The following is a 25,404-nucleotide window of genomic DNA, read 5'->3' as shown; positions in this document are numbered from 1 at the left end:
AGAAGAGCAAAAATGTTTCTTTTCATATGTGACCTGGCAAGAGTTTTGAGGAGGGATTTGAATCAGGTGAGGAAGTGCCTTGCTGAACAGGTTTTGAGAGGCCCTCCAGGCATTGAGAATGCCATGGAAGAAGCATGGGGGCAGAAGGAGGAAATGAGGGGGTCATCAAGCAGAAGGCAGCATTGGCACAATGTAGGGGACCGGGAAACTCAGAAAGAGACAAGGTCAGAGGCATAGACTGGGTTGAGGAGTCGTGGATGCAAAGACAGTGAGCTCTGTTCTTCATACCCTGTGCAAAGGAGTGCTAGTGGAAGGACTTGAAAAGGAGGGTTACTTCCTACTGGAGAAGAGGAGGTTTCAGTATGTAAAACCTAAAAAAAAGAGAAATTACACTACAGCCAGGCTCACTCAGCATTTCTGAAAAGTATACGGGCTGGTCCTCTGTCAGTTCTGGTGCATTCCTGGAGTTTCTAATCAGCCTAAATGGCCCATTCTCTGCTGCTTCGCTGGATCGTGCTACAGCTGTATATAGGTGAGTGTTTGCTTGCTTTACCAGTGTATGTCTTCAGAAGACAAAGTGAGATTCATTTTCTTTTTGGGAATGTTACAGAGCAAATGATATTCATTGTTTCTATTTGTATATACACCTCTAACCACACATAAGGTTGTAAACATGTACGCAACTCGCATTCATTGTTTCTGTATGTGTATACACAGTATATCCCTATACACATAGAAGATTGTAAATATATATGTGACCTCTTAGAAGACTGTAAAAATTATTTGAATTAGTGCCAATGCAGAAGAATGTATTAGTTAATTAGTTTATTAATTATTCTGATGTACTATTTGGTTCCCCTTTATACGCAAAAGTTGTGGGTAGGTTCTGTTGGTTATTAAGATAGCCTTGTGTAACTATAACAACAACACAGAAGTAATTTTTTTTTTTTTTTGTAAATCTAACTTTTCCTGCCTGCCCTGAGCTGAGCTGCCAGCCCCAGGTTTAAATATTAATGGAGTAATGCTTTTATAAAATGAGACAAAGCATGGGATTTGGTAAAGCTCTCTGCCTTGGCTGCACTCTCTTCAGATGAACGTCAACGTTAAAACTCCCAATGGAAGTAAAGTGGGAGCAGAGTTATAGCAACACAGAGCACGTTCAGAAATCCCACCCAAAATGTTTAATTATCTTCCACGTAAAATCTGGTGCAGAAGTACTACACGAGATGCATGTTACAAGGAGAATTAGAAGAACTCGAGAGACTGGGTAGGATACTGGCCATAATTTCCAAACCTGGGTGCCTAGAGTTAGGCTCCTAAATCCATATTTGGGCATCTAGGGGAATTTTCAGAAGAGCCCATGTGCCTTAGGAGCACAAGTCTAACTTTCAGTGGGCTTTGTGCTCCTAAATCACCTAGGAACTTCTGAAAATTCTGTCCTAGGTGCCTAAATATGGACCAAGTAACCTAACCTTAGTCACCCAGGTTTGGAAATTTTGCTCATGGTGTATAGAGGTGTTAAAATGCCAAACAGGATGAAGTAGCCATTCTAACACTTACAGTAACTGCAATATTCTTAAACCACTATCTGACAACCAGGGAAAAGATTCGGATATTGGCAGAAAACAGTGAGAGACCAGAATTGATTCTGCCCCTTCACCAATCCCATTGAGATTCAGCAGGCAAGATAACATAGCACAGGGTGTCTGATGCTTTCTGTGGAGCCAGAATCACGCTGGGATTTGACACAGCCACAAAATATTTCTGACCCATTACCATGTCCATTATTGACCTAACTAGGAGGCCCCCATGTAGCTGGGGGTAGCATGGGCAGTTGCTCAGGCTACCCTCCCGAATGCATACTTGGGGTTCAGGCGGGTTAGTACTCAGGCTAGGAACAAGGCCAGGTGCAGGGCAGGGTCTGGGCTGGAGCAAGGCAAGCACAGAGAGACATGCTCCTCCTCATGGCCCTTGTTCAGTACGATGCTAGAAATGACCCGGGACAGAATACAGAGAAGGTAGAAATAACAATTAAAACTTCAGGGGACATGGGGCAGATCATACACCCTGGAGTAGACAAGAGGGGGCAAATCCTCCACTGGCTAATGTCCCCTCAAGTCAATGCACTTAGGCCAGCAGAGAATTTGCCACAGTATGTGAACTCTTCTTTTTTATTATAGTGCCCTTAGCTAAAAGTACCATCCCTGGCAGAACCATCCCTGTTAGCTCTGATTTCAGAATCACACCCACAGCTCTGCTGCCAGGAGTGCTGTGTGGCAGGGAGACAAACCTGGGGCTAAATGAGTTGGGTTTGTCTATAAATGCAAAGTAAAGCTGAACACACTGAGAGCCTGAGCCTGCTCTTGCAGTGTAGCTCCAGTGGAGTTACTCCAGGTTTACAGTGGACTCCATGAGGAGCATCAGGTTCAGTATGCTTGGTATTCAAGCGAATGCAGTGCCCGGGAAAGGTGCCGGTCCATTTGATAACTGGGGGGTGGAGCCAGCTCTGCAAAATGAAGACCTACCTTTATTTATTCTCAGAGCAGGCACAGCGTAGGCAATGGCAGGGCCAGCTTCCAGCACTTGCCAGCCTCAACCCTGAGTGGAGAGACCACCTCTAGACACATGTGGGTGATTTTTGGCCTTACTGCTGAGACAGGCATTTAGATCCAATTGTAACATTATCTATTTATTTATTTAGTTAGTTTTATTTTGTGGGGCAGGGATGGGGATGGAGTGAAACTGCCAAATTCATTTCACATCAGCTCACCAAATAGATGGCAACCACTTTCAGACCAGTTTGGGCTGGGATTGAAATGGTGACCACAAAATGAAAAACTTTTTCCTGAGTAACCTGGTGTGGTAATCTAGCCTCCCAGTCCCAGACCTGAACTTTAGCGTCCACAGCCTGGTCCTGTCCCAAACCTGGACTTTTGCGTCCAAAAGTCTGGGGGCTTACCTGAAACTCCCCCAAGCTCACTACCAGCTTGGGTATTTGGGCTGCCACCAGGTCAGGTAGGTAATTTACTTTAGGGGGCCTGACCTCCCCCTTTCCTCTCTCTGGTGTCCCCAACCCTCCCTGGGTGGGACCTCCAGATTCCAAATCCCTTGGATGCTAAAAGCAGGGGAAAAAATCCCTTCTCCCCTCCTTCCCCGCCTTGCACAGAAACCGGTTTCTCTACTTCCCAAGCGATAAGCGTTCTCTACCCTCAGGACAATTGAGATGCAAAATGCCACCAGCTTGGCTTTGCCTTCCCCCGTGTCTGCTCTCGTAGCAGTAACAGGAAAAAAACTTCAACCACAAGAGAACAGAGATGATTCTTTGTCTCTTGCCCCGTAGCCTGCTCCTTCCCTGAAAGCAATAGGAAAATAGCTCACAGCCTGGCTTTTCCCTTCCCTTTGCCTCCCTAGGAAAAGAAACTTCCACACGTTTTAAAAGAAAAAGTTTATATAAAAATAGAAAGAAAATATAAAACAATAATCTTGCATTAAGAAACTCAATACAGGCTCTTGCTTATAAGAAGATATGAAAAAACAGTCTGATTTAAAGATAGCCCAATTAAACCAGTCCAACAAATCAACATACAGGTAAATACACCACAAAGATCATCATAGCCGAATTACTTTGCGTTCCCTGGGTACTTACAGATGTTTAGAAGAAACTTTAAGATAAGATGGAGTTAGGAGGAAACCTTGTTTACTCACAGCTGAGCAAACAACAAAGACCCCTGGTATACAAATTCCCGCCCCTGACTTTAAACAATCCAGTTCTCTGATTGGTCCTCTGGTCAGGTGTTTGGTTACCCTTTCCAGGTAAAAGAAACTTAACCCTTACCTTACCTATCTAGTTATGACACCTGGGTCCCATTTTCTCAGCTTCCCTGTGGAATCTGCGGTGCTCAAGTACAAATAAAATCGTCTCCATTTCAGTAGACATGCCAATTGGTCAACCCACAGGTTTTAAAAGATGGTTGCTGTGTACTCCCTCCTCAGGCATCTCCTTTGACAGGATACCTGGAAAAAAATAAATAATAATAATTGATAATAGTACTCTCCAGTGCTCAGGAGAGATGGGAGCATTCCCTATCTTTATCTCCCTCCCTTCCCTCAGGGTAGGTGAGTATTGACCTCCCATCACCTTGTAACTCCTTCTCCTCCCACATTGGTGCCATTGGCTCAGTGTTCCTCACCTTGTTGGTTGAGTAGAGAGCAAGTCTGCTCATTGCATGCACTACACAGCTGCAGGACAGTGAGAGCAAAGACTAATATACTACAAGATGCAGGCCTCTGGTCAATACTGGGAAGGCTGCCATCTTCTTTGCTAATAGCACTTGCTTATGTCCTTTCCCAGGGTATCGCAGAAGGTCTCTCGGGCAGGGCTCAGACGGGGATGACTCAAAGGGGTCACTATTCCACTATTAAAACAAAGTAACTAATCCAAAGTGCATGGCGGAAAGGCAAAAGGAGTGTTCTCCCTTCTTACTTAAATATTTACCTGACTGTCCTGTTCTCGGGATACGGTACTGCATGAGATTGAGCAGTAGGGCTGTGTATCCATGGAGTAAAAGGTCTTGACTTTGCTTTCCCTGCTCTTCCTCCCCAGCACACGGTGTGTCTGACACGACAGTGAGAGCGAAGGTGGGGCAGTCTGTCAAGCTACCCTGCACCTACAGCGTTAGTCAAGAGCGTGACCTCTATGTCATGTGCTGGGGCCGGGGGATCTGTCCGTCATCTAAATGCAGCAGTGAAATTGTTCGCACTGATGGGCAGAAGGTGATATCTAAACAGTCTGGCAGATACCAACTAAAGGGTCCTATCACCAGAGGGGATGTGTCTCTGACTATAAGCAATGTGGACCACAAAGACAGAGGGGATTACTGCTGCCGCATAGAGATCCCTGGATGGTTCAACGATATAAAACGAAACCTGCATTTGCAGATTTACAGACGTGAGCAAAATTCTCTTCTCTGTCTGTAGAGAGAAATCCATTCTTCTGCCATTTAGGCTTTGACTACATACCTTAGAAAGTGGTAGGAAGGTGAAAAGACTTCCAAAGCCTAGAAAAAAACATATGGACCCACCTGTCACTTTATAGAGACATGCCCCAATAACAACTATGTGGTGACACCAGCCGATCACTGTGCTCTCTAAGGAAACTCACACAAAAAAATGATAAAAAAACAAAAACACTGTATCACCTGTGGGTGACCACTTTTCACAAACAAATTTATTTGGGGATAAGCTTTCATGGGCTAGAACCCACTTCATCAGACTCATGGAGTGGAAAATACAGGAGCAGGGATAAATACATGAAAAGATGTGAATTGCCTTACCAAGTGTGAGGTTAGTCTAACAAGACAATTCAGTTGACAGCAGGATACCAAGTGAGGAAAAATAACTTTTGAAGTGGTAAGAGAGTGGCCCATTACAGACAGTTGACAAGAAGGTGTGAGGGGGAAATTAGATTTAGGTTTTATAATGACCCAACCACTCCCACTCTTTATTGAGGCCTAATGTGATGGTGTCCAGTTTGCAAATTAATTCCAGTTCTGCAGTTTCACACTGGAGTCTGTTTTTGAAGTTTTTTTGTTGAAGAATTGCCACTTTTAGGTCTGTTATTGAGTGACCAGGGAGGTTGAAGTGTTCTCCTGCTGGTTTTTGAATGTTATAATTCCTAATGTCAGATTTGTGTTCTTTTGCGTAGAGACTGTCCAGTTTGGCCAATGTACATGGCAGAGGGGCATTGCTGGCACATGATGGCATATATCACCTTGGTAGATGTGCAGGTGAATGAGCTCCGAATGGTGTGGCTGATGTGGTTAGGTGCTATCATGGTGTCCCTTGAATAGATATGTGGACAGAGTTGGCACTGGGGCTTGTTGCAGGGTTTGGTTCCTGGGTTGGTGTTTTTGGTGTGTGGTGTGTAGTTGGTGGTAAGTATTTGTTTCAGGCTAGTTGGCTGTCTGTAGGCAAGGACTGGCTGTCCCCTAAGGTCTGTGAGAATGAGGGATAGGTTGTAGATCCCTGATGATGCGCTGAAGAGGTTTTAGTTGGGTGCTGTAGGTGACGTCTTCTTGTCAACCCTCTGAAATAGGCCACTTTCATTACCACTTCAAAAGTTATTTTTCCTCCCTTGGTATCCAGCTGTCAGTTGAATTGTCTCGTTAAACTGACCTCACACTTGGTAAGGCAACTCCCATCTTTTCATGTATTTATACCTGCTCCTGTATTTCCACTCCATACATCTATGAAGTGAGTTCTTGCCCAGTGGTCTCCAAAGTGGGTTGCGCACCCCCGAGGGGGTGCATAAGAGGAATCTGTGGGGGTGCACGGGAGGAGAAGCTGCTTTTTTTTTTTTGCTTCAGCAGTTCAGGCAGGAGTCTGATTTTTTTTTTTTGCTTCAGCGCGGCAGGGGGTGCATGCTCAAAAATTTTTTACTGATGGGGTGCGCGATCAAAAAAGTTTGGAGACCATTGTTCTAGCTTATGCCCAAATAGATTTGTTAGTCTCTAAGGTGCCACAAGGACTCCTTATTGTTTTTGCTGATGCAGACTAACACAGTTACCACTCTGAAACTTTTCACAAAGAGATCACTCCGTATCTGACCTCTCAGTCTTCATCCTCAAAGGAACCTGCACAGCACTTTCAAAAGACAAGTCTGGGAGAATAAATTCATAACTTTGCTAGACACTAAAAATCATGGTCTTCATAAAGACACTGGATTTACGACTTATTACAACAATCTGTAACCCACTCACCCCCCTTTTTGTCCCGAGACTTCAGAAGTGTTAATGGGGCATTTCATCTTGAATAGTCCCTTAGAGTATGTGCTAACTACTTATGTTAAACAATCTGTTCCACCTTGACAGGTTTCAGAGTAGCAGCCGTGTTAGTCTGTATCCGCAAAAAGAACAGGAGTACTTGTGGCACCTTAACGACTAACACATGTATTTGAGCATAAGCCTTCGTGGGCTACAGCCCTCTTCATTGGAAGCATCAAAGAAATTTGTTAGTCTCTAAGGTGCCACAAGTACTCCTGCTCTTGCTCCACCTTGTATCTAGCTGTGACACTCTGAGTGCCTTTCCCAGACCTGACAGAGCTCCGTGTAGCTCAAAAGCATGTCTCTGTCATGGTCCAATAAAATATATTACTTCACCCTCCTTGTCTCTCTTTATAGAGAAACAGGGGTGTGCTTGGTGACTACTACTGAACATTGAAGGCCAGTGAGCTCTGCAGTGCTCTAAACTATGAGCTGACACGTAGGCATACAGGAGCGAACAATCCTACCTTATCATGCAAGAGCTGGGTGGGAAACGGATTCTCATCCCATGAATATTTTCAAGAATGAATTTTTTTCTTGTCTTGAATCAGGAAAAAAGTAAAAATCTTGAAAATAGTCACAAACTGAAAAATTCACAAATCAAAGCACTATTCTTTTTTTTTTTTCATTTCAGGTCAATCAAAACATTATGCTATGCAAATTTTGAAATGTTTCTTTTTGGTTTTGACCTTTTAAAACCTTTTTCAGTCTAATTAGTCTAAATTTCAAAATGAAGAGTCATTCTGAACTGGAAGATTTGGAATTTTTCATTTTGGAAAAAAAAATCAAAATGTTTCCTTTTGACTCTTTTGAAATGTTCTTTTCTCAACCCCCTTTTTTTTTTTTTGGAGTGAGGAAATTCATCAAACCCAATCCTGTTTCGTGAACAGTCTTGATGTTCATGAATCAGCATTTTTCAACAAAAAAATTATTAAAAAATTCACAGCTGCCTCTAATCATGGGGAGGAACTAGTGAAGTCACAGCTCAACTCAGGATGATGGCTGGTCAAATATTATTTCTCAACATTTTTTTTTTGACAATTTTTTTTAAACTTAACAAAAATATGCACAGAAAGTGTCTGCTTTCCTTGAAAAAAAATTGATTTTTCATCAAAAAACTGAAAATTCCAAACCCAGAAATGTTCGGCTTTAGGGATTTTAGCTGTAAATTTTCAGTTTTTGGATTGTCCAGTTTTGGACCAAAAAAAATCAACATTGGCTATGCAAAAAAAAAGTTTTCCAACCAGCTCTATTTGGGACTCATTTTTTACCTAGTTAACTGGTCTTTTAAAGTACCTGTTCATCAGCCTCTCCTCAGAGTTTTGGCAAATAGATTGTTTAAATTCAGTTATGGTTTGGCTTTGTTTTACTTAAGTTCTATTGAAGATGTTCTGATCTGGCTTCTCTTTATTTCATTTCAGCACTCACTACTCCTGCAAAGACAACCACGTCTGCCCTTCCAACACCCACTACTCCGCCCCTGATAACCACTGTTGCACTCCCAACACCCACTACTCCCGCAACAACAACCACAACTGCACTCCCAACAACCTTTCCTTCCCTGACAACCATTTTTCAGACAGCTTCTGTGTGCATTGAAGATGATGATTCCAATTTTTTCACAACAGAACATGTTCTCCCTACTGCAGGTATGAAAAGCAGACAGCTCTGAGCATCTCTCTCACTGTGCCATGGCGAGGTTGGCACAAAAATGGCAGAAAAGCATACCTTAATATGAGCATTCCTGTTCCCCCAGCACAAGCTGATGAATTATCCATTCTTTTATCTATTAAGAGAGGGATGCTTTCAGTCTACTTTGCCACCTGTTTTAGACTGAATGCTTTTATGTAACTTTGTTTCATTTTGATGCTATTGAGCCATGTCCTTTCACTAATACTGGTATAAATTTACAGTAACTCCATCAGCTTCAATCCTCTCCTGGAAGGCACTTCAAGAATTAACGTTGCAGGTTTCACTGTGCCCAGAGGTGGTGCTTACTCTTCTGTGTCATATATGCTTATCCCTGTTGCATTCATACATCTCTCTCTGTGCTATCTCCACTTCCCTGCTCCACAAGACAAAGTCCGGTTCTACTTCCCTTCTGTTCTTTCTTGTTTTCCTCAAGCACCTTTGCAATGTGAACACCCATGCCACTTAGAGACTCTCCAGAGACTAGAGCCTCTTGTTTAGAGGGCCTCTGAGGCTGGTAGTGAGTGATGGTTGGACAACAGGGTGAAGAATCAACGATCCATTTGGGCCCCAATTCAGGAAAACACTCCTGTTGAAGAAGGTTCCTTAAGCACCTGCTGTGCTTGATGAAGTCAATGGGCTCACAAACATACTTAAAATGAAGCACATTCTTCAGGGCTTTCCTGCGTCAGGACTTTATTATTAATTAGTAGGCAGCGCTGATAAACTACTTGCCCGTTCATTCATTTTCTTAACGCTGAGGTTGGTCTTGTTTATCTTCAATTTTATCTGTGTCAATGACTTAATTTCCCCAGACTGATGTTTGCACACAGTGCTGCTTGCAACTCTTTCCAGTTTTTATCTTGTTTGACACTCATTGTGACATGAACATTTTGGGACAGATTTTCACAAATGGCCTCCAGTACTGCACCCATAACTTTGTGCCCACAGTTAAAGACAGGCACAATTCATTATGCCCACAACTGAATGCATTTTGATAGCTATGCACCAGAATTGCCAGTGAAGTAAGTTATCATAGTTGGGCACCTGAACTGCAGATACAAATGTCTACAAATTTTCACCCACATTTAGCTAGCAACTCAAAATTGTACTAGCAATTTGGAAGACTATGTTTTTAAAAAATGGTCTTTTTAAGCATCTGATTTTGTCTCCATGACTACAGAATCACCAACTACAGTTCTGATCTCCGAGAGGACTGAAAATGTCGATTCTGCTTTCATTACAGAAGGTGTTGTTCTCAGTACAGGTATGTGTGATAATGATACAGGTGCAGAACACATTTGATCACTGGGTTCAGAGCTCTAAGTCATCATAACCAGAAGTGCTGGCTGTTCTTGAATGTATATCAAAGATTCATTTATACTTATTTAATCATCTGGAAACAATTTGTATCCCATGTCCCTGTGGATGCTTACTCAGATAAAAATGCTACAGCTGATAAGGAAATCACAGTGTGATGGGTGAATCCACATCATGGGCGAAAAAGGGGTAAAGGCCAGTTAGGCACATTCGCTCCACCGGGGCAGTAATTAGATTGTTACTTGTCATCCAGAGAGGGTGGGACTAAAGGACAGTCAGCTGATGAACTCAACAGACACCTGGGCCTTATAAATAGGCTGAGGTAGTTCAGTATGGAGGGAGAACCTGGAGGCTGGCTGGTTTCTGTGAAGGGGAAAAGTGCCAGAGACTAGAGGCCTCAGGAAAACTTGGTCTGGGTGGGGCAGTGCTTGATACCTGAGCCATGAAAGGTGAGGAAACCCCTGGGAGGGGTTGAACAGGGGGCTCAGAGGATAGGTTGATTCTCTGGGACTTTAGACACTTGCACATTTTGTTAGTCTGGAAGGGTTTGAACTAGCCGCTTCTCAGCCAGCGGGCTGAGTGACACACAAAGGCAGATGGCCTGCAGGAGGTGCTGGAGATGCAAACCTCTGTAACATCGCACCCTGACACAAGGGGCACCCTTGAAGTGACATCGCACCATTACACACAGTTTCTAGTATCCCAATGGAAATTGGAGACCAGTAGTTCTCTACCACAGGGTCTCTAATGCATGTCAATCTCTGTCAGGCTGTAACATTTCCCCAGTTCACTAACTGGAACGGGCCTTGTTTGTTCCTGAGCCTTGTCCTGGTCCAAGGTACTGCTTTCCGAGATTTGATCTGACATCAGTTCAAAAGTGGCAGCCGCCTTCTTGGCCAGCACACCAGGGACCTCCAGAACTAAAGGCATGAGCTACTACAGCCTGAGTTAAAGAGCCAAGCCTCTGTAAGTGGGAGCTGCCAGTGCTTGCATGGATTGGCCCAAAGGGCAACCTGTACCATACACTCACCAGTGGGTTGTGCAGGCTCATGGAGCATCTTACCCTAAGCCCACTGAAGTCAAAAGAAAAACGCCCATTGACATTGGATCTAGCACAGAACATTCAGTGGCAATAGGCAACACCAGTTCCCTCCTATCTAAATTATTTAACTCCTTATGATTACGGAAAGTAACAGGGAATTACAATAACCCTCTAATAATGTCACCTCCAGGCCTCCTTCAAAGTAGAAATAATTGGGATGCAAAATAGACCCTTTGTCTCATAATTGAACAAACGAGGCCATGTTAAGTCTGACCACGCTGGATGCTTCCTTCACCCTGGCCAATCATGCTTCAATGGGAGCTCTCACTGCTACGTTTATTTGCATATGAGTTCATTACTTTCTCATGAGGCACCATCAACTCTTTCCTCTACTGCATATGATAACATAGAGGCTGCGATTTCAGTCCTGCAACACCACAGTTTCGCAGTTAAACTGATTTGAAACAAATGATGAAAGAAATTCAAACAATGGATTTTTTTTTTTCACAGAACAGTTAAAATTCACAAGCTGCCAGAAAAGGTCAAATTAGAAGAGTGACAGTTAGAAAAGTGCCCTGTGTTTTTTCCCCAATGTCAACAGCCCACTTGAGGAAATATCAGCAAATAAAGACTTAAAAAAGAGGAAATCTGACCTTGGGAAAGCCATCGCTGTGGTCTTCGGCTAGCGCCATACTGTCTCCCAAGGCCCCAAGAACAACAAAGCTGAGAAATTCTCTTGGCTCATTCACTTCTTGTAGGCACATTTGCTTTCCTGTTTTTTCAGACACAGCTGATGCGTGAGGAGAACATGGGCTTTCTAAAAACCTTGTCTCACTTTTTGAGGGAAACATTTGTTCCGGCCTTGTAGCTCCCTCCCTGGTTAAGACACAAGTGAACAGGAGTTTGCTGGCCCTTGTGGATATTCATTCAAGCCTGTTAGCCCCCATTGGCAGGCTTTGTTCTGGAAAGGCTAAGAACTCGAGCAGCAGGAGGTGTTGCCAATCAAGACTGAGTAGCGATGGGTAGAGCTGTGTGGGAGAAGCTCACCCACAAAGTCAGCCCACACAGTTCCTAGCATTACACTGAGTTTTCAGCCTCTCATTCTTTCAGCGTCCGAAGTGGAGGCAAAGCACCATAGGTGTATTCTACACAGCCGTTGGTAGTAGGAGCCTCAAGGGTCAGAGGTAGCAGGGTGAGGGGATGAGGTGTTTGAATCTAACTCTGATCTGAATTTTGTGGCTAGACTGAAATCCAGGGCTGGCTCCACATTTCGCACTTTGGGCCCAGGCCTACATCCCATCCCTTCCACTCTCCTTCCTTGGGTTCCGTCAGCTGGGCATTGCTCTGCAGGGACGTTACTGGAGTAAAAAAATCACTTGTAAGCTGACTGCTGAATCATTGACTAGGTACCTGGAGGAACCACTGAATGATATCTTCTCACATGCTGTAGCCTGAAGTGATTTATTTGATCCAGTGCAAAGAACATGTGAAAACGCTTACTCTGTAAGTGGTAACCCATGTTCTAAATGGTCTGCAAAGCACACTGATGGAGTAGAAAAACATAGTAAAACATTGCAGCTTAAACTCCATAATCAGATCACTCTGTGTATGACTACACTGCAATAAAAACTGGTGGCGCTAAGTTTCAGAGCCCAGGTCAGTCTGCATGGCTATTTTTAGCCCCTCAGTCTGAGTCCTGCGAGCCCATGTCAGTTGACCTCGGCTCTGAGACTCGATGCTGTGGATCTTTTCATGCAGTGTAGACCTACCTTCTGTCTGTTTCCTTCTGCATTCCATGTCTGAGAAAGGCAGCAACAGGACTGATGAAATCACGTGTTGCTGGCCTTCCTCTTCTGAGCTTCTGCATTCCCAAGCAGAGTTTACTCGAGGAACTGATTTTTAGCTTCTTGTCTTCTGCTTTGTTTCAGTGACTGCAGTTGCCACTGTCCAAAAATCTACTGTGAGGACTGATGATGGTCACACATCCACAGACAATCCATTTGCTACAGGGAGAGAGAATGTCATCATTTGCAAATATTCTGTGTTTACATGCTAGTGCCCACCTTCCAGAGAATGAGCCAAATTATCCTGTAAAGTAGCTAGATTTGATCTGGGTGTGGTCTGCTCTAGGGGGAATCAGTGGCTGGAAACAATACATTGTGGAAATGTGACCTGACAGTATTTGGACCTCTTCGTTACAGTGGCTCTGACTTCAGTATGCTACACACGCATACTGATAAAATGTAGCATGGCTTATTTCAGCAAAATAACAGGACAGGCCTACTGTCTTGTGAAAACTCTGAAATCTGAGATGAACCCCAGGAGTTCTGGGACTGTTAGAAGTTTCTGTTTATTTTAATTCCAGGGACAGTTCCCCCAGTTACCGTCCAGACAGCCGATGAGGCGAGTCAAGTGAATGCTATTTCTGATGCTACATTTCCCTTGACACCTGCGAGAGGCTTGGTGAAAGAGGGACTCGATGAAGGTCTGGAGAGTATAATTAATTTTTATATTTGCTGTAGCCTTGTAGATGTGTACGGGTTTGCGGAGGACAGTGGAGTTGTCAGTGGAGATTAATTAAGTGGGATGGACATGCAGTTTAGGAAGAAAGCTGAGAAGTTCCATTTTTTTATATTATCCTGCACAGACAATAGAGAACAGGGACATGAGGAGAGGATCCTGCTCTCAGGTGTACGTGCGGGGTAACTCCACTGAAAGCTGTCTGACTGAGAGCAGAATATGACCCAGGGAATTCAAATCTTTCTACTGCCCTTAGGAAAAGTACATTGCTTTATTCCTCATAAGGGCAGCCTGTGGCTGGGGCAGGAAATCCAGTATATATGCATGGCCTGTACCATCTGCTGGTTAAATAGTTCATCTCTGCACTCCACAGCCTAATCTGTGGAGCACAGCACGGTTCTGCAGGTGGCTGCTGAGCAGTTCAGAGGCACATTTATTGTCTGTTATTGTTGCAGTTTTAAATTCACAAGCCATTCATTTAGGGCAAAGGCTGATTGCACTGAAGTTGATGGCAAGCCTCCCTCCGCCCCCTACGACTCCAGTGAAGGATCGTTTGTCCCTGAGTGTGTTACTACATCCTGTAGAAAGGAGAAGTGGGACTGTTGCTTCTGTAGGCTGTGCATTGCCCATACACCAGGGGCCCCTTATAACCCACCCCCATGCCCACCTCCACAAGTTTCCTGCATGCCACACTCCCATCCCTCTCTATTTCAGGGACTCTCTGCACCCCCTGCCCCTCATGCCAAGGGCTATATGTACCCTCCATTTCCCCCTCCCCTCATACCAGAAGCTACATCCTCCCTCCCATGCCAGGGGCTCCGTGTGCCCCCACTCCCCTCTTTGCTTGGCCAGTACAGTAATCACTTATTTCGTACCATGAGGCTATTCCTAACTTAAGTATGGAGACTTAATTAGTGCCTGCTCAAAATTTAGAGACTCAGCCTGATAGCTAATTTGGATCTCTCTGGTTTAGTGAACACCCATAGTGCCTGCTCTTTGAATTGTCTTGTTGGTGTTATGAGAATGGAATATTTGAATTTAGTTCTAGGTTTTGGTGGCACATTTTGTATTTTTTTTAAACATCTGTTTTGTTTCAGTGACCATATTTTTTCCACCTGCTAGTCAGAAGGATTGAATAAAAGTGCATCTATTTCTTATAGACCCAAAAAAGATCGCTCTATGGGTAGGGAGAACATTACTGAAATTAAATGCAGTGATCCAAGCCATTCTCATCACTACTACTGGTATTTATCATGTAGCAGGACTGCTGGAATTGATACTTGCAGTATTCTGCCTACTGGGGTACTACGTCTCCTGATGGTTCTCATTTACTTTAGCAGGTCCATGGATAACTGGTCCTTTGCTAAAGGCAAAACTCTAACATGTTTTGTTAGAGCAGCCTCTTTAGTATAGCTAAGGAGGAATTTATGCCATAAATCAAATGACTATTGCTTTTTGATCGGGATGGGAATCCAGCACAGATGGACCTGACCCAGCCCAGGAGGAAATGCAGCGAATGTGTTATTGTGTTGAGTACATCATTTTACAAAAGGGCTGCCCTGCTGATAGTCTAGCTAGAACTCTAAACGGAACAGTGTGGTATCAAGAGCAACCACAGAGCCTGAACCAGCAAACAACACACCGCTGTTTAAATGAGTCACACTCTCACACACCCATTCAAAGGGATTATGACCTGCCTCTCCCAAGAACAGAGTGAAGTAGATGTAAGTGACAAAACACTGAAGAGCAGCTGAATGATATCAAATAAAAAAAGAGAGTCCAACTTTTGCCGCTGACTTTAATTCCATTTCTCAGGCCGTTGCATCAGGTCCTTTGTGAACAAATGTGTTCAACGCAATACATTGATTAAAAGCAAACTGCCCTTTAAGCATAGTATAAGTTAAGGCTAGTACTTTGCTAGTGAAATCTTGGAGTGAAAGCAAGGATTGAAATTGACCTCTCTGTCTAAACAAAAATTTCAAATTCTGTGGGCTAAATGCTCAAACCTAGCCAGTTGACCTGCATGCACAAGTCCAATATCCCCATCTAATTGAGCACCTAAATTCCCACGTAAGCAGACTACATTGGCATATGTAATTTAGGAGGCCAGTTTGGCAAACTGCTCCCTACTATTTTAATGACAAGGATCACACATAATTTCATTCACTGTTGTATATCCCTGCAAAAGCAGCACCTGGAGGAACGTGCTTCTGGAATTAATGAACTCCAAGGTGGTGGAATGCATTAGCCTGAAGCTGGATCAGAAGAATGCCAGATGCAGGCCCCAACTGGTAAAACCTTCTGTATTAGGAGTAGCCCAGTCTGCAGAAGGAGGGAGCGCTCAGTGGTTCGAGCATTGGCCTGCTAAACCCACAGCTGTGAGTTCAATCCTTGAGGGGGGCTACTTATGGATCTGGGGCAAAAATCAGTACTTGATCCTGCTAGCAAAGGCAGGAGGGGGCTGGACTCAATGACCTTTCAAGGTCCCTTCTGGCTCTAGGAGATTGGTATATCTCCAATTATTTTATTTTATTTATAAAGCAGTGGAGTTGTAATTCATCAGACTCGGGCCCCTTCTCATTAGCTACATTTCCACTGCTCCACTCACATCTTTTCAAAAATTTTATTTTTGTTTAATTCAAGATAAATAAAAAGAGAAACAGCTCGAGGGGGAGCAAAGACGACAGAATATTATATCAGAAGTACAAGGAAAACTGTTGTCCACAATGGGGGATTTAATGTACATAAAAACACAGCTTCATTTTTTAATATAACAAATTTTAATTCTAGTTAGCACAGTAATTAAATTCTAAATAACAAACTTTCCCTCACATCCATCTAAATCTTCATTATAAATTGAAATACTGGTATCTTGTTCACCACATTGATTGGCCTGAGTCTAGAATGGTAGTCAGTTAATTTACCATTTAGTGAAGTCCCACGCTCAAACCACTTACCACACATGTGGGCTTAGGAAGTCTTTTTCTATGTACGGGTGAATGTGCATGTGACTCATTCAGGCACCAGCATGTTTTTGCCAGTATAGGTTATGTGGTTACTTTTATATCACACATTTGCCTTCCGAGCATGATCTGTAATGTCACTGCAGCAGTCAGTTTGAATATTAACATGCCCAACTCAGTACACTGAGTTCAGTGGGCTGCTCTTTAATCACAAGGGTCCCGATCCTGTGAGGCATTTAAGTGCCTCCTGTGAGGAGCTTACTGCTCTCAACTCTAAGACGTCAGCATCTTGCAGAACGGGGTCCATTATAAACTAAGGCCAGTCTATTGCTAGCACTATATCACCAGGGCATGATTTAAAGTTCACTGTGAACATGGTTTAAATAAGAAATGAGCAAACCAAGCTTTGCAGAGCACTGCACCTTGTGATGCATCAGAAATTCACTGTGTTGGGACCACAGCTTCCTTATTTTACAAGTTAAAGAACATACATAAGAACAGCCATATTGGGTCAGATGAATGGTCCATCTAACCCAGAATCCTATTTTCTGACAGTGGCCAATGCCAGATGCTTCCGGGGGAATAAATAGAACAGGATGATTATCAAGTGATCCATCCCTTGTTGTCCAGTCCCGGCTTCTGGCAGTCAGAGGTTTAGGGACACTCAGAGCATGAGCGTCCCTGACCATGTTGGCTAATAGCCATTCATGGAACTTATCTAATTTTTTCCACCCAGTTATAGGTTTGGCCTTCGCAACGTCCCCTGGCAATGAGTTTCACAGGTTGATTGTGTGTTGTATAAAGAAGCACTTCCTTTTGTTTTCTTTTAAACCTGCTGCCTATTAACTTCATTGGGTGACCCCTGATTCTTGTGTTTTGGGAAGTGGTAAATAACCTGTCCTTATTCACTTTCTCCACACCAGTCATGATTTTATAGATCTCTGGCATATCCCCCTCATTTGTCTCTTTTCTAAGCTGAACAGTCCCAGTCTTCAATCTCTCCCCATATGAAAGCTATTCCATGCCTTTAGTCATTTTTGTTGCCCTTTTCTGTACGTTTTTCATTTCTGGTATATCTTTTTTGAGATGGGGTGACCAGAGCTGTGCACAGTATTCAAGGTGTGGGCATACCATGGATTTATTTAGAGGCAACATGATATTTTCTCTCTTTTTATCTATGCCTTTCTTAATGGTTCCTAAAATTGTTCACTTTTTACATTTTACAGCACTTTGCACTTTCTTGTTAGGCCCTCTTAACGTTGTTTGGTTCTATGTTGCTAAGAGCAAGGGAAGAAAGCCCGCCCAGTGCTTGGGCTACTAACTTATGACAGGAATCCAGGGTTCAATTCCATACTCCACCAAAAACTTCCGTGGGACCTTGGGCAAGTCACTGAGTCTGCCCATGCCTCAGTTTTATAGATGGGGATAATACCTCATTCCTATCTCACAGGGCTTATGTAGGCATAAATGCATTAAAGATTGTGAGGTGTTCAGATACCCCAGTAATGAAAACCAGATAGACACCTTAGATAGACAGATCAAGCTGCAACATAATTGCAGGGGCATTTGTGGGAAAACACCTGACTCTACAGATTTTTCCTGTGATATTTTAAATCATATTAGCATATTCAAGTTACCGTGATAACACATAATCCTAACAGAAATTAAACTGAATTGTCTTATGCCTTATTCACTACATCTGATTTACGGGCATGCTCACCAGAGTGAAAATTTCATCACAGGAAGGTAAGTTTCTTTCTGCTTTTCTTCACCGTTAGCTCTTGTGACTTCACCCATTCCTGATGAATATTGACACATTTCCTGATGAATATCTGCCATTCCTTAGCTACAAATGAGATTCATCCTACAATTTAAAGCTTCATTTTTATTTGGGGCCAGATTCTGACATGCTTACTCACACTGAGTAGGACTTCACAAATTTGACTTCATATATTTAGGTTCTGTTCGACAAGGGTATCAGACTTTGGCCCATACTCATTTTATTCTCTGCTTTTTCTGTTGTCAGAGACTTCAACAGATTCAGAACTCCGGTCAGAGGAAAGTGTAGATAATCCAACACAGGTAAAAACTATTCTAAGTCTGAGAAGCAGAGCTGGGCAAAAATTGTCATGCAAACAGTTTTTCCACCAAATGCAAATTTGGTTTGACTGAAACCATTTGTGAATTTAGGCCACATTCGATGGAGCGTTTGAGCTGAAAAAAAAAAAGTTTAAAATCTATATTTTGGAAATGTCAAAAACATTTTGCCTTTAGTTTCAGAAAGACATATTGTGCCAGAATGTAAAAAACAGAAAGTTTTAAAACCCTGGCAAACAAAACAAACCTTCCAAAATGTATTTTGAGTTGAACAAAATTATTTCTTTTATTGTTATTTTTCAGCTCAACCACAGAACTCAAAAATCTGCTATTAGTCCAGCCTTGCTCAGAAATGTCTGATTAGCTAACAGCCTGCCTGACCTGTCAGTCATTTAAGTAGCGTTTTATGTTAAGTTCACACTGTCTGCAAAGTAGCATGGTAGGTGATTTAAAAATTTTACATGAGAGCATAGGAATTCCCAAACTGGATCAGTCCAGTATGCTGTCTTTGACAGTGGCCAGCAGCAGATGGTTCCAAGGAAGGTGCAAGAAACATTGGCTGATGTGTTGTGCCATTTTTCATGTCACCCACCTTTTGTCCTCTACTTTTCCACAGAGCAGCCTTTCTGCTAGTTTGTCCTTACAGATCAGTTGTGTGTGGATGACCTGTACCAGCTGAAATGAAAGGGGAGAGGGCTAGAGTGACTTTTTTAGATGCGTCATGCTGAGTCTGACCAACTACAACATACCCATTTTTATAAGATCAGTTGCCAATGGCTGTATGAGTGGCAAGGAAAAGTTCCTATGCTTCCCCGGTCTCACACCCCGAAACTGTTCCAGATATGCTGGGCATGGTGATTCTTTGCCGCCTCCCCTCAGTTCCAAAATTAAGTTTTTCTCACTGTATAAAATATTCATGTACTTTGCAGATAAAACTCCTCAGATTCAAACCACGCTGTCTGCTGCCGTGGGAACAGGGCACTGTTTGAAAGGGACAAACATTACGTAACCCATCTTTGAGGTTCAGCCAGTGGTGTTCACTGATGGCTTTGTGCCAAAACCTGTGAATCAGACATTTTCCTTTCTTGGCTAGTGAAGTCTAAAAATCTATAGTTGGTTGAGGTCATATCTTTTATGAGCCCAGCTTCTGTTGGTGAGAGAGACAAGCTTCCGAGCTACACAGATCTATACCTTCCCAGGCCTGCAGAAAAGCTCTGTGTAGCTCGAAAGCATGTTTCTCTCACCAACAGAAGCTGGTTCCATAAAAGCTATTACTTCACCACCTTGTCTCGCTAATACCCTGATACTGACATGGCTACAACAACAATACATACTGTTGGTTGGGAGAGACAACCATTTCGATCTGGCCCTGTGGGTTCAGATAAACTGGGGCCTAGTCTGAGTTTGGTTTCTGCTTAACCAAAACCCACTCAAGGAGATTTTGCAAAAGCAACCTGTGGTTTTGCCAAATCTCCAATTTATGCAAAACAAAAATAAGCTTGGAATTACCAGATTACACACTCCAACTACCTTTCAAAACATACCACAAAGTTGCATGTAGATTTCCTGATTTTTCTTCAGTATTCATGAGGAAGGCTCCAAAAATCCACCCTGAAATTTACACTGCAAACTCCCACTGAATGTAGACATTTCAGAGTACTCATCGGTTAGACCAACCAGACTTTAATTAAACTTACCAGAGAAAAAGCATAGTTTAAAAGTCTTTTCTGCTTTCTTCCTCCCCATTAGCACCTACAGAATGAAATTCCAACAGTAATCATCAGTGTGGTAGTGACAGTCATTGTTCTCTTCACATTCCTGCTTGTACTGTTATTGACATGTAAGTATTTGAGGGTAGGTGTCCATCTTAATGTTCTGCATTGGCTGCTGGTCTGATGTGGATCCCTTTTGCATCTTTCTGTCCTCCAGATATTGAATTGAAATATTGAATTGCTGACACAAGGCAGATGTGAACTATACATTATATCTTGCTGTTCATTGCCTGAGTGCTTTTGATTCTTGCTGCCTGGAAATATGTGAAAACAGTTTGTTCTTATTTAGTGAAGACTGGGTCAAAAGTGGGGCCTGGTCATAACCAACCCACTATGGAGAAGGAGCTTGATTCTAACCTCATGCTAATTTTACACCGATGTAACACCACTGACGTTAAAAGAGGAGAATCAGGTTGAAGGTATTTTGAAGCTGCATAACAGAAGGCAGATGTTGAATTGCAAATCCAGATATGGGGAAACTGATGCTTAAAAATTTATGCTTAATACGTAAGTAACAGCACTACAAAACTACAGAATTTGTTCTTGGAAGCAGTTCAATATATAGATATGTACAATGGACAAATTCTGCTCTCCGTTACAGTGGTTTAAATCTGGAGTGACTCAACTGAAGCAGAGTTCAGTGACTGTACAGAGCCTGTTTCTCCCAGCGGTGTTAATGGAGTAACACCTGTGTAATGGAAAAGCAATGTGAAAAGAGAATCAGGCTTACAGTACTTATTGCTTTTCAAAAGGATGATCTCTCCTGTAAGTGACTAGGGGAATTAACCTTATCCCGGTGTTACCTTGATTCCACGAGTGAGGAGAATCCTGATGAAGTGGCAGCCAGTAAAACCAGCACTGGTGAAGTTTTTCTTTACAAGTGCAGTGAACCTATTTCACTCCAGAACATTACTGGTTACACGTATCCATGTGAGTTCACTCTCTTTAAGATGTTTTTAACCAGTTCAGTGTACTTTATTCCCCTGGAGATCATACCACCCTGTTTGTTTGGTGGAGGTGTCCTTTCCTGACAGGCAGGACTGGAAGAGTTTAGGATGAATTCACTGCTGGCTATGATGTGGTAGGAAGCAACCTCTAAGGAGCCAAAGCCCGTTCATCACACATGCATGTAACTGGCTTGATTCTGATCTGACTGACACAGGTTTAGCATTTGTGAAAATACATTGAGTTTACTGGAGTTACTCCTGACTTTACTCCTGAGTTACTCCGGTATAACTGCAGGTACGTCTACACAGCACAAACACCAACAGCAACGAGTCTCAGAGCTTGGGGTAAACTTACTTAGGCTCATGAGGCTCGCACTGTGGGACTAAAAATAGCAGTGTAGCTGTTCAGGCTGAGGCTGGATCCAGGCTCCAAGACCCTCATTCCCTCCGGATTTCAGAGTGCAGGTCCAGCCCAAGCCTGAATGTCTACACTGATATTTTTAGCCCTACAGTGCAAGCCTGGAGACCCTGAGTCAGTTGATGCAACTCTGAGGCTTGCCACCCTGGGTCTTTATTTGCTGTGTAGACGCACCCTTAGATCAGGGCACTGGTCCCTGCTCAGCTGCTATAAATTTTGTAACATTGTCTTTGTGTCCGAGTGCATTAGAATTTCATTAGAATTATGGGTTTATTTTTCCTTGTCAGATTCTAATGAGCACTGCTTTGTTTTTAGATAAACGCTCGAGGAAGTATCAACTGCATATGATAAAAAGGTAATCTGTTTTGTCATTTCCCAAGAAAGGGTCGAAGCTTTATCCTACTGAAGGGCATATGGGATTTGCCACTGATTGCAATGGGAGCAGGACAGATTGCACATGCTGAGTTAGAACACTGACCTCCAGACCACTTTACTCCAGACAATCAAGCATTTCTGCTTAGAAATTGCACATAATGGAGTAACAAATAGACAACCTGAACACTGAAGAACTGCTAATGGTGGTGCTTGATGTCATGTAGTGACTTCAGTTCAGTGAACTAAATAGCCCACTTCAGGATTTGATCAAACGCCTTGAGGAAATGGCACACAAGGACCCTATTTACTTGCCACGTGGGTGTAAATAAGGAATAATCCCTTTGGTGTTACACTGGGGTAAATTGGAGAAAGAAGAGAATCTGGTGTGCACAACTGGCCTGGTTCTCCTCTGACTTGCACAACTTTTACACTAATATAACTCCATCTACTTCAATGGGGTGAGTTATGATTTACATCAGAGCAAGTGAAGGCAGAATCTGGCCCATTATTGTGCCCAACCAGGAAAACAGTTTTTTCTGCTGACACTTGACAACGTAAGAGTTTCATGTTCAGTCCACAGTGAGGAGGTGTTCATGCCAAGTACGTAAAAGAGGATACTATGCGTGATGAAGGTCTCAATAGAGGAGCGAGGCAACTCGAATTCTTTCTTCGTAACGGGTTTATCTCACAGCCAACATATAGCTACTGTACAGTTTAGCATCCTCTTTGGAGCCCATTGACGCAAATAATTGATTCCTTTCTTTGCATTTTAGGAGTTGAGATTTCTGATTGTTTCACCATACTCTGAAGTGTTTTGTTGCTTAGTCAGAATAGAGGATGGTCTGTAAACAATTTGTCCACTAGCACATCAAGTGCAGATGTTTACCAGTAGTAAGTAGCTGAATTTTCAGTGGAAGATGGCCCCCATCTGCCTTATCGTGCACATAACCAATTCTACTGTGCTGAACATGGGAAAAGGGGAAATTCTTTTCCGATTCCCTATGGAGATCAGTTTACATTACAAGCGTGAGACTTCAAGCCCTGAACTTTAATGCAAATAGTCCAGCAGGTGTAAATCGTTATTACTCCATTACAGACAATGCAGAGATGACAATTAACATTAGCTGAAGATCTGGCCCAATGGTTTTCTTTTCCTCAAACTTCAATAGGAATTTGCCCAGGCAAATTTTAAGTTAGGATATCAGGATTTGGCCCACTATGATGGGCCCATGTATTTGTTTGCTACCCCAATAATAATCTGCACTTCTTGTTACAGCTCAGACTCATCTGGAGAACAAATTCCCAATGGAGTGGAAGAAGAGAATACCCTTTTCACTCTGCAGCAGATACCTGACAGCCATTCAGTATCACAGGGAACATGTCACGGTCCTGTGGAATCCAGCATCTAAATGAGGGTCTTTCATGCTAGGCTGGAAAATAAGGATTAAATCCTTGCTAACCCTGGTAATAATGATTGGATCTGGGTTTTGGTTTGTACCCAACAACTGAACTGTGGGGAGTTTAAACCCTAGAAGCAGATTTTACTCAAAGGTTTTTAGGCATCTAACTTCCAGGGGATCCCCTGAGGATCTGGGCCTTTTCCTCTTGAGCCATGTTTAAAACTTCTGGATAAAGTGGCCTCTATTAGAAGATATTTTACCCATTGCTTGCATCTCAGAATTCTTAGTCTCTTCAACCCCAACCCTGGAACTGCTTGCTTATGAGTAGCTTCAAAGCACATGAGTAATCTTGCTGAAGTCAACTGGACTACACATATCCTTAGGATCTGAGCCTTATTTACTAATAACAGCAGGGGCACTGGAACAATTTGTATCGTGAGGGTGCTCAGAGCCATTGAACCAAACTGTAAACCCTGTATGTGATGGAAACCACTTGAAGCCAGGGGGTGCTGTATTCCCACTGGAATAGATTTTTACCTTTCTCTATATTCTCCTAACCCAGCTGCCTGAATACATACTGTGGCATGAGCAATAATAAAGAGAAGAACTAACCTGGATGATTAATAGTTTTGCAATGTCAAAAACCCAAAACATTAACTCTCATTCCTTTTGCAGAATCAAAGAAAAATTAAGAGATGAGGTGGCTTATGGTCTAAATCAGATGTGACCAAACTGTGGATCAGGGCCACTTGTGTTCCTTGGGCTGGACATCATGGCATTAAATGTGCCTGGGTTAATAACAATTTGTATTTGATTACAAATTGAAACTGTGTTCCCTGGGCCTCACCGTGAGACTTTAAAACTGAAGTGGGTGAAACAGTTACACCAGAGGTCTCCACACTGTGGGGCGCACCTCCTGAGGGGGGCATTGAGGAACATTTGGGGGGGCACAGCAGGGCATGGACCAGGCCCCACAGCGGGTCAGGAGGGAGGCCAGTTCTGCGCCCACCCCACCTCCAGCTGCTCCCTGACTCCCAGCACCATGCCTAGCCCTGACCCCAGGCTCTGACTGTGTCCTGGCTGTGGCCTCGCACCCAGCTCCACCCCTGACCACATCCTGGCTGTGGCCCCGCACCCAGCTCCATCCCTGACCATGTCCAGGCTGTGGCCCCGCCCCCAGCCCCACCCTTGACCATGTCCTGGCTGTGGCTCAGCCCCCAGCCTCAGCCCCTGATGACCATGTCCTGGTCGCAGCTTCACACCTGCTGTTGGTCCCACCCCCAGGCTTCTTCCGCTGGTGCCTGGAGCCAGCCCTGCCCCCAGCCTCGGCCCCGGCTATGGCTCCAGCTCTGTCCCTACTCCCAGCCCCACCCCCAGCTGCGGCCCCCTTACCCCATCCATGTTCCTGCCCCAAACCCTGCTCCACAGACCTAACACATGATTATTTGTTGAATGCTCCATTGTCCTGGGAAGAGTGGGATTAAAACCTGACCCGGCTGGAGGGCTGAGCAGCAAGAAGAGATGCCACGAGAGTGACTGTTGACAGTGGGAACGAGAGCAGAAAGGGCTGCTACACTGTGCCCTGCCATGAGGTGGGCGCATCCATGGTGAGTCAACCCTTCTACAGGTGAAACAACTAGTAAGACTTTGCAAGTCCCTCGTGCATATTACCCTGTTGCCTTTTGTAGGTGTTCCCAGGGGACAAGCATGCCGATTGGGCCCTTTCAATGCCACTCAAACTCAGATCTGCTCTCTGAAGTTGTTCACTACTAACGGATTGAGGCTGGGGAACTAATTTCCAGACTTAGTCTCCTGTGTATGAAAAGCCAGGGGGTGACTGTTTGCCATTAGCTGCCTCACACAAGTACTAGGCCAGGTCTACACTGCGACTTTAAATCGGTTTAATGGCCGATATACCGATTTAACGCTGTACCCGTTCACACGACGTCGTCATTAATATCGAGTTAAACGGCTCCTTAAATCGATTTCGGAACTCCTCCCAGACGAGAGGAGTAGTGCTAAATTCGAAAGTGATAACTC

General features: G+C 43.6%; 1 protein-coding gene across 1 annotated transcript; it reads left to right on the top strand.

Annotated features, from left to right (window-relative positions):
- The first annotated feature begins 439 nt into the window (after positions 1 to 439).
- On the top strand, positions 440 to 23,423 carry LOC116836682 (uncharacterized). Its single transcript, XM_075068298.1, has 10 exons — positions 440 to 532; positions 4,604 to 4,948; positions 8,243 to 8,470; positions 9,694 to 9,777; positions 12,801 to 12,878; positions 13,235 to 13,357; positions 18,382 to 18,437; positions 20,202 to 20,292; positions 21,905 to 21,944; positions 23,241 to 23,423. Exons 1-10 carry the CDS (start codon positions 484 to 486, stop codon positions 23,371 to 23,373), a joined length of 1,227 nt encoding a protein of 408 aa, XP_074924399.1. The 5' UTR covers positions 440 to 483; the 3' UTR covers positions 23,374 to 23,423.
- Positions 23,424 to 25,404: the final 1,981 nt, after the last annotated feature.

The sequence above is a fragment of the Chelonoidis abingdonii genome, chromosome 7 (assembly GCF_003597395.2).
Source record: "Chelonoidis abingdonii isolate Lonesome George chromosome 7, CheloAbing_2.0, whole genome shotgun sequence".
NCBI lineage: Eukaryota > Metazoa > Chordata > Testudines > Testudinidae > Chelonoidis > Chelonoidis abingdonii.
This window is presented reverse-complemented; position numbering and strand designations above follow the sequence as displayed.

What these genes read in the sequence shown, in the direction of transcription:
- LOC116836682 (XM_075068298.1), top strand. Translation starts at nt 484, where the DNA reads ATGGCCCATTCTCTGCTGCTTCGCTGGATCGTGCTACAGCTGTATATA. An exon ending in CGTGCTACAGCTGTATATAG is followed by an intron (nt 533 to 4,603) that starts GTGAGTGTTTGC and finishes CTTCCTCCCCAG; the next exon opens with CACACGGTGTGTCTGACACG. An exon ending in GCATTTGCAGATTTACAGAC is followed by an intron (nt 4,949 to 8,242) that starts GTGAGCAAAATT and finishes ATTTCATTTCAG; the next exon opens with CACTCACTACTCCTGCAAAG.